The sequence below is a fragment of the Etheostoma cragini genome, chromosome 21 (assembly GCF_013103735.1).
Source record: "Etheostoma cragini isolate CJK2018 chromosome 21, CSU_Ecrag_1.0, whole genome shotgun sequence".
Classification (NCBI taxonomy): Eukaryota; Metazoa; Chordata; class Actinopteri; order Perciformes; family Percidae; genus Etheostoma; species Etheostoma cragini.
This window is the reverse complement of record NC_048427.1, coordinates 1760900-1778718: the sequence shown is the minus strand read 5'-3', so window position 1 is coordinate 1778718 and position 17819 is coordinate 1760900. Positions and strand designations below refer to the sequence as shown.

Here is a 17819-nt window from a genome sequence, read left to right as displayed (position 1 = left end):
AAAATAAAAGCAATTTTTGTTGTTGTTGAGCTTCTCGCGTTTCTCAAGCAGTCATTGACACTGAAAATGTTGGGTTTCAGGTATATATCTTTAATACTATCAATATAAATGAGTCAATTGTTTCAGGCTCCCTCCATCATTGTTAATTAAATCTGTACAAAACAAAGAAAACCCAAGTAAAAATGTAGAGGAGAATCTAAGACATAAGGCATGAAATAAGTTAAATATATTACTTATGTACACAAACAATTTGCTCTTTTATATTCTCAAGTATATGTATTTTGAAACAAATCAATTAAAAATAAGATTCAATTCAAACAATTTCAAAATACAAATAAGTACAAAATAAATAATAAACTATTTAATGTTACTTTAAAGAAGTCAATAAGATTACGGTATACCTGACTGATGGAAATGACATGGTTTCACTCTGTTGTTAGTTGTTACACACAGGCCCAGAACACACACAGGACATGAGGCGGCTGCCCATGACTGGTGCCCTGAAGGTTTGGGGTTCGGTGCCTGGCTGATCTACTGCCACCCCCTTAAGAAAATTAGTCATTCTCATTATTTTGAGAATATTACTCAGGATCTCTTTTCATAAACTTGAAATGGACCTGGTTATGATCATCTGCTCATAAGTTAAAGCTGTAATGTCAATATTTAACCGATGGGGGCAGTGTGGCGCCATCGCTGCGTGTATTTTAGCAGCAGAAGAAGAAGACTTTTGACCAGTGGTGGGCGCGTTTGTTACCTGCTCTGTCTATTGAAGCAGACACCACGGTCAGGTACAGTGCTTGGTAGAGACTTGGGTTACACCTGTAATAAGGCAGTTATTACTAAGTTACGTTGTTATAACTGTTCGGGGAATTGTTTTAATTTGGGGTGCGCTAGCTACGCAGTTAGCTAGCATCCTCATAGTTAGTTTACCCGGGGCTGGCTCTTTAGCCAGTTAGCGAGCTAGCATCATATAACGTTAACTATATGCCCAGCATCACTTTAAACTCTTTAAAATCGTTGGTTGAGACAAAGCCTGAATGACTGCGTGTACTCAGCTCGGCTGCGAGTAATGTTTTGTCATTATGAGTCAATAGCGTGATGTTGATATGAGCTTTTAAAGGGGCTAAGACACTGTTGTGTTGTCATCTCAGCCGGCTGAGCCATGAGTGAGTTCAGGATCCACCATGATGTGAACGAGCTGCTCAGCCTGCTTCATGTCCGCGGAGGTGATGGAGCCGAGGGCTACATAGACCTGCTGCAGAAACACAGGACTCCCTATGTCACAACCACGGTGTCTGCTCACAGTGCAAAGGTGGAGAAGTCCTGGATCATACCATAATGTCTTGGAAGTGATGAGTTTATGAGCTTTTGCTGGCGTTACTGGCCAGATGTTCCTGCAACAACTGGCAGCTGAAATTAGGGCTTGTGTGCATATTTTGTCTTTTAACGGCAGTTTGTGTAACAATGTTCAGCCACATTTCTAACTGATTATTCATTTTTATATTGGCTGTTGTATTATTTTCAGGTCAAATTAGCAGAGTTCTCTAAAACACCGGAAGACTTCTTGAGGAAGTACGAGGAGCTCAAGTCCAAAAATGTTCGAAACCTCGACCCTCTGGTTTATCTGCTCTCCAAACTCTGTGAGGATAAAGAGGTAATACGTCATTAACAACCAGTTACTTGGATGGTTTTGTTCACTATTGCTTAAAATCAATTCAGTTCACCCTTTTAGTGTTTTAAATGAGATATTAAATGATTTGTTTTTCTACACAAGAAAACAGCCGATGTGACCAAATAAATAGAAGATTGAAACTTGAGATGGTCCCATACTATCTTTTGCTTCCCGATACCAATTCTGATACCCGATCTTTCGAATCGGCCAGTACCGAGTTCTGATCCGATACCAGTGTGTCATATATTATATTATGTTGTAACAGCTGTGTACTACCATCCCTGTATGGGTGCGATATGATTTCTATCTTTGTCGTCGGTCTGGCTCGGGTTAAACTCTTTGTGAAACATGAACAAACAAACAATAAACACCACAGAACTTTCTTTTATTATCCAGTTTGACACTCAGTCATAACGGAGAAATGTTTTTTTTTTTGGGCTATTCCCGCCTCTAATTTGTGACGGGACAGTTAGGTGAGAAAGGGGAGGAAATATGCAGGAAATTATCACACGCTGGATTCAAACCCTGGATCGACGTGTCAAGGTATAAACCTAAAAATATATGTGTACCTGCTCTACCACTGAGCCACCCTGGCCACTAACTGGATTCTTTAGCACTTTATTACGTCACAAACGTGGTATTGGGTCGGTGTATAAACTCCAGTACTTCCCGATACCCGCGTATAAGGCAGTACCAGCAGTACTGGTACGGAATCAAACATCTCTAATTGAAACCCCCATCATTAGGTTATGGAAGAGGCTTTGTTTGTTGAATTTCCCCTTTGTTAATTAAAGTTATAAATACTGTCTTATTGAATCTTAGTAGTCAGCCATCCTTATCCAATATCTCACAGCTTTGTCGTGATATTTCCGTAGACACTCCAGTTTCTACAGCAGAATGCCAAAGAGAGGTCAGAGTCATCAGCGAACGCAACGTCAACCACAACCACCAGTTACACTCTGCCTCAGACCAGCACCAAGATGTCCATGCAGGAACTGGACGAGCTGCGAAAGAAGCTCGGCAACGTGACGGCGAGCGCCAATGCTCCTCTGGTGAGCGTTTCTTACTCCGATGCAAACCATCTGAAGGTTTGGGTTGGCTCATGAAACTGTAGGACGTGTCATTGCACAAGTAATGAATGAAAGCGATATATATCAAACAAAGGCCTTATTTGAAAAGAGTGCAACACTATGAATTTTAGGAGAGACTGTCTGAAAATGTTCATTGTTAACCCCACAATTAAACAGTTGTTGCATTGTTCCACTCTGTGACTGTCGGTGTGGCTGTTGTTGAACAGCTATAAACACTTTTAATTTCTGATGTGGTTGTACAAACTAGTTCTCTTCTAGCATGCATTTAATTAGAAGAATCAGGGCAAATATTACATTACCTAGCTCCCTGTTATATTAATCTTGCCTGAAGACATACGTTTGGTCAAAGTGCTGGTTTTTGGGCTTTTTCCCTTTCCTTTATAGTTTTATACATCTTTTTTGTGCACGTTATAGGTTTCCACACTGTTCACAAACTGCTCTATTTTAGTCCAGCCTTCACTTCAGAGACCAACGTGCCTCACTTTGTAACAAGTTACAATGCTCACCTAGCTACTGCACATGGGCGGCTCCCAACAAAGATGGAACAGAAGTGACTGTAGCTAAAAAAGAGAGCTAAACACACAACAAGAAAATGTTATTTATTTTTTAATTAAACCACGTAAACCTATTCTGATATAACCTAAAAAAAATTATGAACCTGGAAATTAACATTTGAGTACTTTAAATAAAATATCTACTGCTGCTTTACATTTTCCCGTCACTCTTTTTTTTGCCTGCAGCCTGCTGAAGTGACACGGAAGATGCTGCGAGACAAACACAACAAGAAGAACCCCACCCAGCCGAACCCCGTGTTTCCTAACTGGGTGTACGACCGTCCTGCTCTCCTCGGAGACTTCATCACCAGCCCCCCCCCTCCAGGAGATTCAGCTGTGGCTATTGGTAAGCAAAAACATTTAAAAATGAATTTCTGCTTCCCGCAGTCTGCTGCAAGACGTGGCATCAATGACGTCACCCATTGGTTTGTGGACTGCTGTTTTGAAGCCTTGAGTTTGGTGATATGGGACTCGTCATCTTTTAACCAGATGTGACGATTCTTGAAAGAGAGGGTGGCGCTGGGGAGGATGACGCAGCCAAGCCAGGGTTGTTTATGGTTTCATGGGGCTGTGATTAGCTAAACACTGAAGAGATAAAGTTACTGATTTCCCTTCTGAAACGAGTCATCCAGTGTAGATTTACCGGCGGGTAATTGCCGCCCTACGGGTAATGCCGCCGATCATCTGCATGTACGGCAGTACAGAAAATCAGCAAACTATCCCTTGTGTAGCTAGCTATGTTGGCACAAGACAACATAAACGCTGAACAAGACATTTTTAGCTCCAGCTGATACACAGCTCCATGGTTAGCATTGCTAAGCCTCTGTCCTGATTGACAGGTTGTCGTGTAGCCACGCCCCTAAAGCATTTCCAGCTTTATTGACCTATTTTAAAATGAATAGGACCATAATTTACTAAATGAACATCAGCTGTATTGAAGACTTGAAACTAGTGATTGAGACCATTGCCTCATTTTAAAAGGTGAGGTGAGTAGGGTCATCTTCTTATAGACTGCTATAGAAACAGACTTCTTATTGGAGCCAGTGGAGTTGCCCCTTCCTGGAAATTAAATAGAATTCAGGGCATTGGCTTCACTTTTCTTACCCAAAAGCTTTGCCCATTGTTTTTTACAGTCCGTATGCAAGACACTAGCTCATTTATTAAATATTCCTTAAATACTGAAACATCCACTAGGCGTACTTGTTCTTGGTGGTAGTATTTATAACGGTGTTGTCTGCGACCAGGTACGATGCCCCTGCCTGCTCAGGAACAAGCACTGGTGGAGGATCTACTGTTTGTCCTGGTTGGAGTTGACGGGAGAGACATCACAGCTCAGCCTGTACTGGGGAGACAAAACCGCTCCTTCATTGTCGATTCGACACTGGACATGTCTATCAAAGAGCTGGTTAACAGAATATTACCAGTCGCGTCGTATTACTCCACTATAACACGGTGAGTGTGTCATTTGTTCACATGCATTTCTAACTGAGGATAAATGATTAGATGGCGGTGTTGTCTTTCTTCTTCAGCTTCATTGAGGAGAAGTCGTCCTTCGAGTACGGCCAGGTGAACCACGCGTTGACGGCGGCGATGAGGACATTGATAAAGGAGTACCTGATCCTGGTCACGCAGCTGGAGCACCTCCAGCGGCAGGTCATGCTGTCCCTGCAAAAGCTCTGGTTTTACATCCAGCCCACCATGAGGACCATGGAGATACTGGCCTCCATTGGTAAGCGTCTAAGAAGATGAGCTTGCATCTTTGGTTCATGGAAATAGTAAAAGCCTTTTCCCACTAAAATCCGTGTGTATACGAAGGTTTCCTAAACACTGGTAAACCTGGTAAAAATAGCCAATAGACTCCTTTCCCATTGCAGACAGAAGCCGATGTGAGTGAGTCTAGGTGGATGTTTTGGCCAGTGGGAAAGGGCTCATTTGGACCACTTGAGGGCGCTCTGAACAAGGATTAGAGAGAAACTACAATACCAGCAGATTGGACTCAGATGTTGACATCACATTTTTAGTTTTTTTTCGATCACATTTTTAATAATTTAAACAAATAAGCAAAAGTGCAAAAACATTTCTCTTGATGACATTATACAGAAAAGCACGCTACGCATACCAAAGAAGGCACAGTGCACCTCTTCCACAATCCTTCCCTGCGATCAAATGTTTTCCACACCAAAACAAAGAGAGGAAATACAGGAAGGAGGGAGACACAACAAAAACACAACAGCAAGAACGATGACTGCAGCTGACAAACAAGACACACAAAAACAGACACAGACAAACACACAAACAAACAAGCCGGACAGGTAGACCGACATAAGACAAAAGGGACCAATCACACGCACAGGTAGAAGCAAGAAGGCTGTGGCACAAGTCTATAGCATGGATTTTAAAGATTTAGCAATGCTGAGTCAAGTGTCCAAAGTCTTTAGATGTTGACATCACATCTGTTATATTTCATCAGTAAACAATTCAAAATGAAACAAAGTGTTATGTGTATCATGTGGTGATGCTTTACTGTTAAGTGGCTTCCTGAAGATAACTGCACTAACCAAACTTTTACTTTTTGATAGCTAAAATTATTTTCCTTCCGCTAATTTCACAGCGTCCTCGGTAGATAAAGGAGAGTGCATGGGGGGGGCGACACTGAGTCTTCTTCATGATCGAACCTTCAACTACACGGGTGACAGCCAGGCTCAGGAGCTGTGTCTCTACCTCACTAAAGCAGCCAGCGTCCCTTACTTTGAATTCCTGGAGAAGTGGATCTACAGGGGCATCATCAAGGATCCATACAGGTACAGTTTAATCTGAAAACTCACTTTAAAACACTCTATCTGCTTTGTGTTCAAATCGGATGTTTGTGTGTCCTCGCAGTGAGTTCATGGTGGAAGAGCATGAGCTGCAAAAAGAGAAAATTCAGGAGGACTACAACGATAAGTACTGGGATCAGAGATACACCATCGTACAACATCGGATCCCCTCCTTTCTGCAGAAAATGGCAGACAAAATATTAAGCACAGGTAAAAAAGAAGAAGTAAATGTGAAACATTCTAAGAGCCTTTCTTAAGGTAAAGGTTCACAGTGAGCGTCATTTCCATGCTTCCCATTCACTGTCTATGTAACCAGCCGTGCAATGCATTCTGGTAGAGGCATCGCAAACTTCAAAAGACGGGGCGCAGAGTAGGGTTGGGCGGGAAGGCGTTATACTGCAGGGTCTTACAGATAGCAATGGTATCAGTTTCAATACTGTCATTAAAAAATGCAGTGCACATATATAGGAGTCAAGGATTAAATATTAAATGCCTAAAAATGCTGAGAAAGAGACCTGGTCTTGAAGGAGAACAGGACTTAAATGAGATCTCTAAACCCTTTTAAATTTACCGTCAATCTAAAATGAAGACAGATTCTGCAACTGCAAAGCTTATTTTTTGCATTAAATTTTTTCAAACACAAATAGTGACTTTTTTGTAAAATAGAACGTTTCCAAACAAGCCGCCATGTTAGTCAGGTTTGAAATGCGGGAGCAGACAGCCCCAGGAGAAAGCATTCGTCCAATCAGGTGCAGCCTGCATGGTAGTCGGAGGGTGTGGCCTGTTTTCATTGATAACTGATAACTGCTAGTGGCAAAACCATCAAGCATCCAATGCAGGGAAGTGGGCGAAAAGCACCACTGTGGACACGTCCCTTAAGACAAGAGATGTAATTCCCTTCTCTGTTGTTGCGTAGGGAAATACCTCAATGTGGTGCGGGAATGTGGCCGCGATGTGACATGTCCTGGTGCTAAGGAGGTCCTGTACACCCTGAAGGAACGGGCCTATGTGGAGCAGATAGAGAAAGCTTACAACTATGCCAGCAAGGTCCTGCTGGCCTTCCTCATGGAGGAGAAGGAGCTGGTTTCACGCCTGAGGTAAACAGTTAATGCTATTTGTAAGTCACTTATAAAGATTGAGTGACACGAAAGATAACAGAGAGAAGATGTGATGCTGCAAAGTTTGTGTGTTGAATCCAAAAGCCCTTGTGTCCTGTATGGAAGCATCTGCATTTATTTCTTAAATTATTATTGTATTAATACAAAGCTTGGCTAAAAAGTCTTATGTCTAGATTTAAAACAGAAATGGACTCTGTGTTGCAAGTATTTTCTTGTAATTTCTCACCTGTGTGTAGTTCTTACAGTTGGATATTAGTCTTGCATGTTCATAATATTTGTATGTAGTGATACTGATGTACTGTGTGGGCCTGTGTTTCTTGTATTAGATCCATCAAGCACTACTTTTTAATGGACAAAGGTGATTTCTTTGTGCACTTCATGGACCTGACGGAGGAAGAGCTGAAGAAGCCGGTGGATGACATAGTTCCTACCAGACTAGAAGCCCTGCTGGAGCTGGCTCTGAGGATGAGCACCGCCAACACGGACCCCTTCAAAGATGACCTCAAGGTGGGGGGAAATAAGACCATAAAGCTCCAGACTGTGTGCTCAGTTAGGGCTGGGCGATATGGAGAAAATCAAATATCACAACATGTTTGACCAAATACCTCGGTATCGATACAACGATATTGTAGTGTTGACTGTTGGTGCTTTCACAAAATATTTACACAATGGGATTTCTGGTAAATGATCATCAGTAATATAGAAATAATGACTAAGTGGGTAAAGGCCAATAATAGAACAGCTACAACAATCTGTTAAGCTCAGAAAACGACATCACTTTACTGTAATGCAGCCTTTAAAACCTGGAAAAGACAACACTTATGTCATATTACAATATTAGAATATCCAAAATCTAAGACAACATCTAGTCTCATATCACGATATCAATATAATATCGATGTATTGTCCAGCTCTATGCTCAGTAAACTTCAAAACACTAAAACTGCCAGAGTTAGATGGACCAGCAGAAACAAAATGGACAAAATCTCTGGAAAACAAATTCAAATAGACAGAAATCCCAGGGAACAAAACCAAATGCTTAAATATCTGACCATTACTAATCTATGACGTCGTCCTTCACTCGCAGACCGAGCTCAGGATTTATCAGTAGTGCTGTTTCACTTAAACGTCCTCTCTTCTTTCCACAGATCGATTTAATGCCTCATGACGTCATCACCCAGCTGCTGCGGGTGCTGGCCATCGAGACCAAGCAGGAGAAGGCCATTATCAACGCAGAAGCCACAGACGCGTCCCTCAGCGGGCTGGAGGCCTTCTCCTTCGACTACATCGTCAAGTGGCCGCTCTCACTCATCATCAACAGGTCATGCCCGTTGATTTTATCTTATTTATACGTTTCTTTATTATTTTCTCAAAGCTAGAGTGCACTCTACTTTTTCATATGAATGAATGTTACATTAAAGCCAAAATGAGTTCCCACCATGCAGATTAACCCTATTATCAACATGGACACCTCTCCGTGGAGACAATCCCGCGCTGGCGAACCGGATGGATGTCGATACCGATAATTAACGTTGATTGTTTGTACCCTGGTTGTGTTTTTAACCCTCGTGTTGTCTTCCCGTTGAAATTGGAAATCAACACTTCTGTTGACACTTTTATCAATGTTTTTTTTTGTTGTTGTTGTTTTCTAACATGTTTGTCCCTTTTATTCAACACTTTTGTCACTTTTTTTATGTTTAACACTACGTAACACTGACTTATTAACTTTAGTTTGACAGTTATTTTTGGAATTTATGATCAATAATCCTCATTTATATGAAATTATACCTAATGTTTGAGTTAGAAAAGCAGAAATTAGGAATTATTTAGACAAAAATTAAAGGAATGGATGTTGATGATAATCACAGACTGGAATATGTCAACTTTTACTCAATACTATTTCAAAAACACTTCAATTTGTTTTTCAAATGCTCTAAAATTGAATAAGACGCCCCAAAATTAATGAAAGTAGAGATTTGTACTTGCCAATGAGCGTTGTGTGGAATCAATCATGTTATTTTGGGGAATTAAAGAGAACATTGAGATAGGACAACATGAGGACAACATGAGGGTTAAGCAAAATGTTAACATTTGCTGTCTCTGCTTTTATCCTATTTTGTTGTTGTTGTGTATTTTGAGATCCTCTTTTAGACGGCACTATATAACCTTTGGAAAGTAATCTATAAATACATGTTAAAACATTTTGTTTGTTCTCATTTTCCAGGAAAGCCCTGACGAGGTACCAGATGTTGTTCAGACACATATTTTACTGCAAACATGTGGAGAGGCTGCTGTGCAACGTGTGGATCAGCAGCAAAGATTTCAAGCTGTACTCCTTACATTCTGCCAAATGGTGAGTGACGTACAACGTAACCCTCCGGTTGTCCTCGGGTCAAACTTGACCCATTTTCTAAAAGTTTCCATTTTAGAAATTTAGGTCTCCATCAACCAAAATGTCCAAAGAAAATAACGTGGATGGTTCCATACGACGCTCTTTAAAAGTAAAATAAATGATCAGTTTACTACTTTCTTTGAATTCGGATGTTTCATTAAATTTTATAGCGTTTGAAAAAAATTGATAAAAAAAATGACGGAAAAAGCTTAAACGTTGAGGGAAAAACATCAAAAAAGCTCAGAAGAAAAGTGACAAACAATGGGAAAAGGGGGGAAAATAATGGGAATTTCTTTTTTTATTTGGACTGAGAAAAACAAAAAGGAGAGGAAAACACGCGGGTTAACCCTTGTGTTGTCCTCGTGTCAAATTGACAAAGGGTTTAGTGTCAGAAATATGGATTTCTTTCAACCAAATTGCCCCAAAATAACATGGATGACTCCATACAACATTCGTCAGTTGTCATTAATGATTACTTTCATTGAATTCTTTTGAAAAATTACAAAAATGTCGGGAAAAAGCAACAATACTGTTGAAAAAAAGTGATCAAAACGTGTTTTTTTCATGGTTGACGGGAAAACAACGCGAGGGTTAAGGTGAATTTATGTAAAGAAGAAGTCTTAAGAAATGATAAATGATCAGTTCATTACTTTCTTTGAATTCAGATGTTAAATTTTACAGCATTTGAAAAACAATGGATACAAAAAAATGTTTAAAAAGTGACGGAAAAAGCTTAAACGTTGAGGGAAAACATAACAAAAAACATCAAAAAAAGCGCAGAAGAAAAGTGACAAACATTAGGAAAAGGGGGAAAATAATGGGAAAAATGGGCTTTTTCATTTGGACCGAGAAAAACAAAAAGTTATGCAGTTGGCGGGAGGACAACGCGGGGGTTAAGGTGAATTTTATGTAAAGAAGTAGTCTTACCCTCTGTTCAAACTGCCTGCACGCAGGTTTTCTGCTGCGTTCGCCCTCCGCCAGCGCATGCTGAACTTCGTGCAGAACATCCAGTACTACATGATGTTTGAGGTGATGGAGCCCACCTGGCACATCATGGAGAACAACCTGAAGACGGTGAGCGGACGATCACTCGCTGTTACCGGAAACACGGCCAGCTGACGGCCGTCTTTTGTGCTTGACCGTCTGTCTCCTCCTCCTCCAGGCGTCGAACATCGACGACGTGCTCTGCCATCACACTAGCTTCCTGGACAACTGCCTGAAGGACTGCATGCTGACCAACCCCGAGCTCCTCAGGATCTTCTCCAAGCTCATGTCTGTCTGCGTCATGTTCACCAACTGCATGCAGGTTTGTTGACAGGATGATAAAGAGGAAATGTTTTCAGACGCTTGTTTCTGCTCTTAGACTAAATCGTTGAAAGCAATGTTTCCCAAACTTAGGGTCGGGACCCTGAATGGGTTTGCAGACCCGTTTTATTGGGTCGCCAATTGGCAGAGAACAGACTGAATGCTCAGAATGACCTCAGAATGACCTCAGAATGACCTCAGGATGGCCTCAGGATGGCCTCAGGATGGCACTTTCAATGACAAACCTAGACTAGATCAGCTGGTTGATATCTCCAACCAGACACACACATGTCATTAAATTCAAGTCAGCATTATTTAAACAAATGTTGGTGTCTGTACAGAGGGATGATGGGAGGGAATAGGAACATGAGTTGAGAAAGGAGTGAGACACAGAAAGGAGAATAGAGACCTTTTCTGTTTTGTTTACTTTTATGATGGAATAAATATACTTCATATACATTTAAATTCATGGTTTTAAATGTATATTACGGGGAGACAACTAATTTCTCTTTTGGGTCTTGAGCTGAAAAAGTTTCGGGAACCACTGGTTTAAAGTATTCAAATTGCATTTCATGTTCTGCTTTGATTAAATAGAAGATTTGTACAGAAATGCAATAGTGAACGGAGTTAAAACCAGGCCCCCAGGAAGGGTGCTGGGTTTGAAGACATACGTTGAACTTACAACTTCCGTGTCCATCACGTGACGCCATGCGCGCCCAAAAATAGTTTTTTCCTAAATCATTATCGACTTACGGAGTAAGAGACGTCCTTTAATCAGTGGATCTTTTTTTAGAGCGTCACAACTTCCGCAAAATGAATCGTAATCAGAATTTGATCCATTCTGTCAGATAACATTTCAAAAGTCTAGAAGAGACGGACAGTAAATCATTTAATCCCACGTTCAAGTTGAACTTCTTTGGCTTAATGCACCGCTGAGCAACTCTCGTAGGAATGAACCGGGCTCCATCTCAAACGCTGTATCCAGGTTTCATTATACATCCACAGTTAAAACCTGAGAAGGACACTTTAAGCCGATCTTCGTTCTAAGATGCTTCTCTTTTCTCGACTGTTAAAGCGGTACACTCAGAGCATGAGGTTAGACCGCCTGTCCCTGGAACAAGGGACCATGGATGGGCCTCCCACTCAGAGCGAACATGCCGAGGAGGCAGAGAAGAAGAGGCTGACCACCAAGGTACAACGCTCATCGCCATGCCTGCCCCCCCCCCCCCCCCCCCCCCCATCAGAGAAACAACTAGACCGGGAAATGTGAACATGTGTTGCAAGCTCTTCAACCAGAAATATTCCATGTATGGGTATTTAACTGGTGCTTGAAAACAGCAGCTTTTGTGTCTCAAACTGTCTCAAGTAACCTGTTTGTGTCCTTTGACTGCTTCAGTTATTGGCTGAGCATGCAGACATCCTCCAGTCAGACTCCAGCTTCGAAGCCACCATCAGCAAGTTTGACAGTAACTTCAGCATGCTGCTGCTGGACCTGCTGGACAAGCTGAGCATCTACAGCACCAACGACTGTGAGCACAGCATGATCAGCATCATCTACAGGTGAAGCGCTTTGGTTTATGCATGTAATACTCAGACTGTAAATAAAGATGGAGGACGTGGCTCCACTTCCTCCCTCTGTACCAAAGTGTTGCCATAATATCCTGGATGTGGACGCTGTCATCGTGTAATTTTGAAGCCAGAGTCTGCGTAGTAGTGATCGGTCGGTGGAGCCGCCGTATCACAGTCCCACCCGACCAATCGCGAGTCAGTCCCACCTGTCAATCATGACGTTTCAATAGAGAGCCTAAGTCCCGCCCCTTCTGTTTAGCCTCCGTGGGACCTGTCTTCGAAGGAATAAAAGGTCAATGGCGAAAGACAAACTGTTTTACACGTTGTATTACACGTTTTTCAAAATAAAAGATGATTTTACACGTCAAGAATATCCCAGTTTGTTGCAAGATAGTTAAAAAAATGCGATGGGAAAATATGTAATTAGACGGACTACAAGTCCAAGTCTCTTTCCTGACGTCCCATTTTCCCTCCACTCCCTTCGAGTCGCTGCAGGTCTCCACATGACCTGATTTCTAACGGTTTTCACCTCTTTTGATACTTCCGCCTTCGTCTTAGAAGAAGACGGTAAAGCTCAACAAGGAGACAGACCTATTTCTCCATGTTGTTCCAGACGAGAGATGTAGTTCACCAAGCGATCTCACATCAAACCTAATGTTGTTTTACTTCTTTACGTCAAATCATTTATCTCTTCACATGTAAAAGTATCTTTTAAATTTACACACATCATTTGTGAAATGTGTGGCACAATTCAAACTGGACCAAAAAAGTCTATCTATATCTCAATGACTTCTGTTCATATTTTAATGAAGGATGAGTCCCATGGGCCGGAAGTAGAAGGGGGGGGGGACGTTGGCTCTCTGTCCCTTTTTATAGCTTCAAATAACTAATGAAAACCAAATGTATCGGAAAAACAATCACTTGAACATACATCAGCGTGATCAGATCTACCTAAAATAACAGAAACCATCTTTGGGAAAAGGTATTTGACGTGTACTTCGATTATTTTGTGTTTTGTTGTTTTTATATTATAGATATTTTAAGTAGATCAAACCACTTTATTTTTTTCATACCATCCAATTAAAAGTTTTCATTAACTTGGTTGACTTATTGTAGAAAATGACTGAGTTGCTATTTTTGTAAATGACTCGATATGATACTTATTAATTTGCTTGATATTTTGCTAACTCTGCTGTTATGATTTCTCAGGCTGGATTTCAATGGATTCTACACCGAGCGGCTGGAGAGGATGGCCATCGAGCGCAGTCAGAAAGCATCCGTGTAGCGTGTTGTGTCTTTGTGTCTATGAACTGTCCCCCAGCAATAAAATGTCCTCTCTTCATGTCTGTCCATCCCTCCGACAGCCAGCCGCCCAGACAACACCACACAGACGCTGGCTGTTGGTTAGAGAGCTGATGCCTCGGTGTGTATATTAAATATGATTTATGAAAGGTAGATTAGAGTGTGATGTTCGCAGCCTCACTTCAATGATTCAAACTGTAAATTTTAAGACAAGTTGACCTAGTACGTTTATTCTGCTTTGAAAATTAAAGTCATGGCTCTCCTCCTGGATAACTTATTGTCCCTGAACAATGAAAATGTACGTTTGTATTCATTAAAACAAGACTCTACTGAATGAATTAAGACTCTGAACGTGCCTAAACTAAACATAGTTTATCCCATCAAAGATGGGGATAAAATATAATTTAATTTATAATTATTTTTAAATACTTATATTTAATATAAATAATATATATATATTATTATTATTTTATATTTTTTTATATATATATTGTATATTTGTTTTAATACTATATTTTAAAATAATATATTTTTTATATATATATATATTATTTTTATTTTATTTATTATAAATTTATTTTATTATATAAGATATATATTTATTATATATATATATATGTTTAAAATAATATATTTTAAAATAATACATTTTTATATATATATATATTATTATTATTTTATATTTTTTATTTTCAACCTTTAATATCATTTCTAAGCATTTAGTATTTTAGTACAGCATTAATGTAGTTAGTATAACACTGAACGACATAAAACCACCAGAGGATAGCAGTATGGTTGATTTGTAGATATAAAATGCAGTAAATACATTAAAACAAAATGCAGTGTTTATAACAACAGCATAAGCGAGTGTTAACCATGGACCGTTAATATGAAGAAGTATTAATAATTAATACAGTCTGGTGTTAACGGGTAAGTACTACTTCCGGTCTAGACGGTAAATAATACGGTGAAATACATTCAGTTATTATAATTATTAAGAAATTGTACTCGTCTATCACATCCCCTCTTCAGAAATCTTCCCACTATTAACTTTGTTTTTCAAACGTAAGAAAATTATAAAATTATATTATAAAATTATTATATAAAATTATAAAAACTTCGATAAAAAAGCGTCCACAAAAGTGTTGATTTTCAGGAAGACAACACAAGGGTTAATGTAATAGACCGTTCATATTAATAAAATTATCAATAGGTACACAGTCTATGGTTACTGTATCAGTGCAGTGATTTTATTTTGAAATGTATTTGTACCGGATGTCAGCTGTGCGTGTTTCCTCCGTGGAGCTGCACACCCGAGGCGGTGATAAGAAGGAACCGGAGGCGGAGCTTCCACGGAAGAACCGACGCTGCTATCAGTGACTCCCGGTAACGGTAAGACGGGCGGCGGGGACGAGCACAGCGCGCCACCGAGGGGGAGAACATGGTCTCACTGTGGCTCGCGTGGGGTAAGTTAGTTTACCCGTAAATAAAATACTTTAATAAAGTAGTTTTCCGACATGTTCCTCGTATCTCTACGATAAGTACAAGGAACATGTCGGAAAACTATTCTCTAGGTTTTTAGTTTTTTAAGTGGAAAGGTTGGATGAAGCGTTGATGTTTGTCCTCTTATTATAATTATAACACAATATATTATATATATATTATATATTATAATGCCACGAGATGGTTGTGAATCTATATGAAAAGTACTTTTTAATTGCTTTGTGAATGTTTATTTCTTAAAAAGAGCCAAAATAATCGTGTCAATGGCTTCGTTGAAGTCTGTCAAACACATTCAAATGCTAAAGTTATAATCTTGTAAATGTGAAAAACAATCATTTTCTTGTGTTGTGTACAGTTTATATAACAAATATAACAGTGACGCGCGCGTTGGACGTATACAGTTATCTGCGTTCTCAACCGCATCGTTATATTTGGGGATTTTGGGGTCTTCAAAACTGTTAAATATCTGTCTAATATATCAAAACACTATAAAAACATCTGTCAAATATATCAAAACACTATAAAAACCTCTGTCTAGTATATTAGACAGATGTTTTGAGCTTATAGGCTCTCCAACAGGCCCTAAAGGTGGGAGAAATCAGTGGCACGAGCTATTGAAGGTAACATTACATTACTCACATTATACATCACCCCGCTCCAGTTTGTCTCGTGCAGACCTCTGGGATGCTGCTGTCTCACGTGGAGAGATATGAGGTGGTCCGACCTCGGAGACTTGAGGGGAGACAGAAGAGGAGCCTGCGGGACAACCGGGTGAGTAAATGAAGTAAACCTCACCTGATGATCAGCAGTGGAAGTATTCACTGTCGTACTTTAGGTGCTTTACGTGTTTTATATCAGAAATATGGATTTCTTTTCAACCGAATTGCCCAAAAATAACATGGATGATTCCATACAACATTACTTCCATTGGATGTTTTATTTAGTCTTTTAGCATTTGAATTATTTTGTTTAATGGTTTCAAAACAGTATCCAGACTAAACTTCCACTCAGGATCCTCTGATCTTAACTACCAGTCAAAATAATTCATAATTTCTGCCTTTTTAACTAATAACGTATGTATAATTTGATAAATATGAGGTTTGTTGACCTTGAATTCCAAGAATAAGAATAATAAAACCTGTTATTATTAAACCACCGTGACCCAAGTGACAAATAAATCATTAAAAAAAAATAATACATTGGAAAAGCCCAAGAATATATAAATACATTTTCAATTTTGACCTGGAAGGACGAGTTCATGGTTAACGGGTTAACCCTGGTGTTGTCTTCAATTTCGGGACCCTTCCGTTTCCCTCGGGTCAAATTGACCTGGGACTTATTTTGGGTTTTAAAAACAATTTTACTTCATAATCTATTAACAAATATTGTCTTAATCTCAATTTCAAACAGCTGAGATAACACCTATGTTAAGGGAATGCATCAGTCTCTACTAGCACACTATTAAACATGGAAGTGGGGTTTGTTTTTTGTCATAAAGTTATAATTCATGTTAAAAATCCACCATGGAAACAACATAAGTGTCAAATCCAGAATAATGTTCTGAGTCAGGAATACATGTTAATCACAGGAATTAAGGAAAGGCCGTTGATTTCAGGTAGAAAACATGGAACTTGGACCATTTTTCTTCTTGTAAAAATTTGAAATGGGTCGATTTGACCCGAATATCAAACAAGGGTTCAAGTATCAGAAGTAAAGTTCTCATCGTGCAGAATGCCCCTTTAACCCTTGAGTTGAAAATGTATATTTGTTTGTGCTTTTCCAATGTTTTTGTTGCTTTTTCTGATTTATTTGTCACTTTTTTCCAGCTTTTGGTGCTTTTATTTTTTAAACCTGAGCTGGTTCAATAACAGGTTTTACACTTATTCTTGGAATTCATGGTCAACAAAACTCATTTATATCAAATTATACATACGTTTTTAGTTAAAAAGGCGGAAATGATGAATTATTTTGACTGATAGTTAAGATCAGAGGATGCTGAGTGGATCTCAGATGGGTAGAAAAAAAAATTCAAATTATATAATATTAAAGAAAACACCCCAAAAATCAATGAAAGTAATCACTTATTTAACCTGAAGAATGTTGGATGGAACCATCCGTGTTATTTTTGGGCAAATTGGTTGAAAGAAACCCATAATTCAGATATAAAACACTTAGAAACGGGTCAACAACGAGGGTAAAATAACTTTATCTGATAATGCTGATGTACTTTAACTTAAACTTGTATATAAAGCTTTTACTTGCAGTTGAGTATTTGTATTACTGTGTAATAAAAGTAAAGGTTTCCCAAACAGCTGTATCCTGACACGGTCCGGTACGAGCTGGCCATCGAAGGCAGGAACCACACAATTCATCTGGAGAAAAACAGGTAAATATTGTTTTTTAATAGAAAATCCTTGTTTTTTTAAAGCTTTAGTGTGTACATTTTTGACATTAATGGACGCTTGTTACATTCAAGCCAAATGAGTCGCTACATAGC

At 39.4% G+C, this 17819-nt stretch overlaps 2 protein-coding genes across 2 annotated transcripts in view; both read left to right on the top strand.

Annotated features, from left to right (window-relative positions):
* The first annotated feature begins 667 nt into the window (after positions 1-667).
* tubgcp2 (tubulin, gamma complex associated protein 2) lies at positions 668-14157 on the top strand. Its single transcript, XM_034859592.1, has 18 exons — positions 668-788; positions 1152-1312; positions 1526-1654; positions 2548-2724; positions 3504-3663; positions 4562-4769; positions 4847-5046; positions 5929-6118; positions 6198-6343; positions 7050-7230; positions 7578-7758; positions 8400-8572; positions 9476-9604; positions 10597-10717; positions 10806-10949; positions 12024-12140; positions 12345-12508; positions 13727-14157. Exons 2-18 carry the CDS (start codon positions 1163-1165, stop codon positions 13800-13802), a joined length of 2646 nt encoding a protein of 881 aa, XP_034715483.1. The 5' UTR covers positions 668-788; positions 1152-1162; the 3' UTR covers positions 13803-14157.
* Positions 14158-15133: 976 nt separating this feature from the next.
* Positions 15134-17819, top strand: part of LOC117937094 (disintegrin and metalloproteinase domain-containing protein 8-like) — a 15209-nt gene continuing 12523 nt past the window's right edge. The window contains exons 1-3 of the mRNA XM_034860763.1: positions 15134-15285; positions 15984-16093; positions 17635-17708. Of these exons, the coding sequence (XP_034716654.1) occupies positions 15261-15285; positions 15984-16093; positions 17635-17708 (209 nt within the window). The 5' untranslated portion in view covers positions 15134-15260. The remainder of the gene's footprint in view (positions 15286-15983; positions 16094-17634; positions 17709-17819) is intronic.

What these genes read in the sequence shown, in the direction of transcription:
- tubgcp2 (XM_034859592.1), top strand. Translation starts at nt 1,163, where the DNA reads ATGAGTGAGTTCAGGATCCACCATGATGTGAACGAGCTGCTCAGCCTG. An exon ending in TGTCTGCTCACAGTGCAAAG is followed by an intron (nt 1,313 to 1,525) that starts GTGGAGAAGTCC and finishes TATTATTTTCAG; the next exon opens with GTCAAATTAGCAGAGTTCTC. An exon ending in CGAGCGCCAATGCTCCTCTG is followed by an intron (nt 2,725 to 3,503) that starts GTGAGCGTTTCT and finishes TTTTGCCTGCAG; the next exon opens with CCTGCTGAAGTGACACGGAA.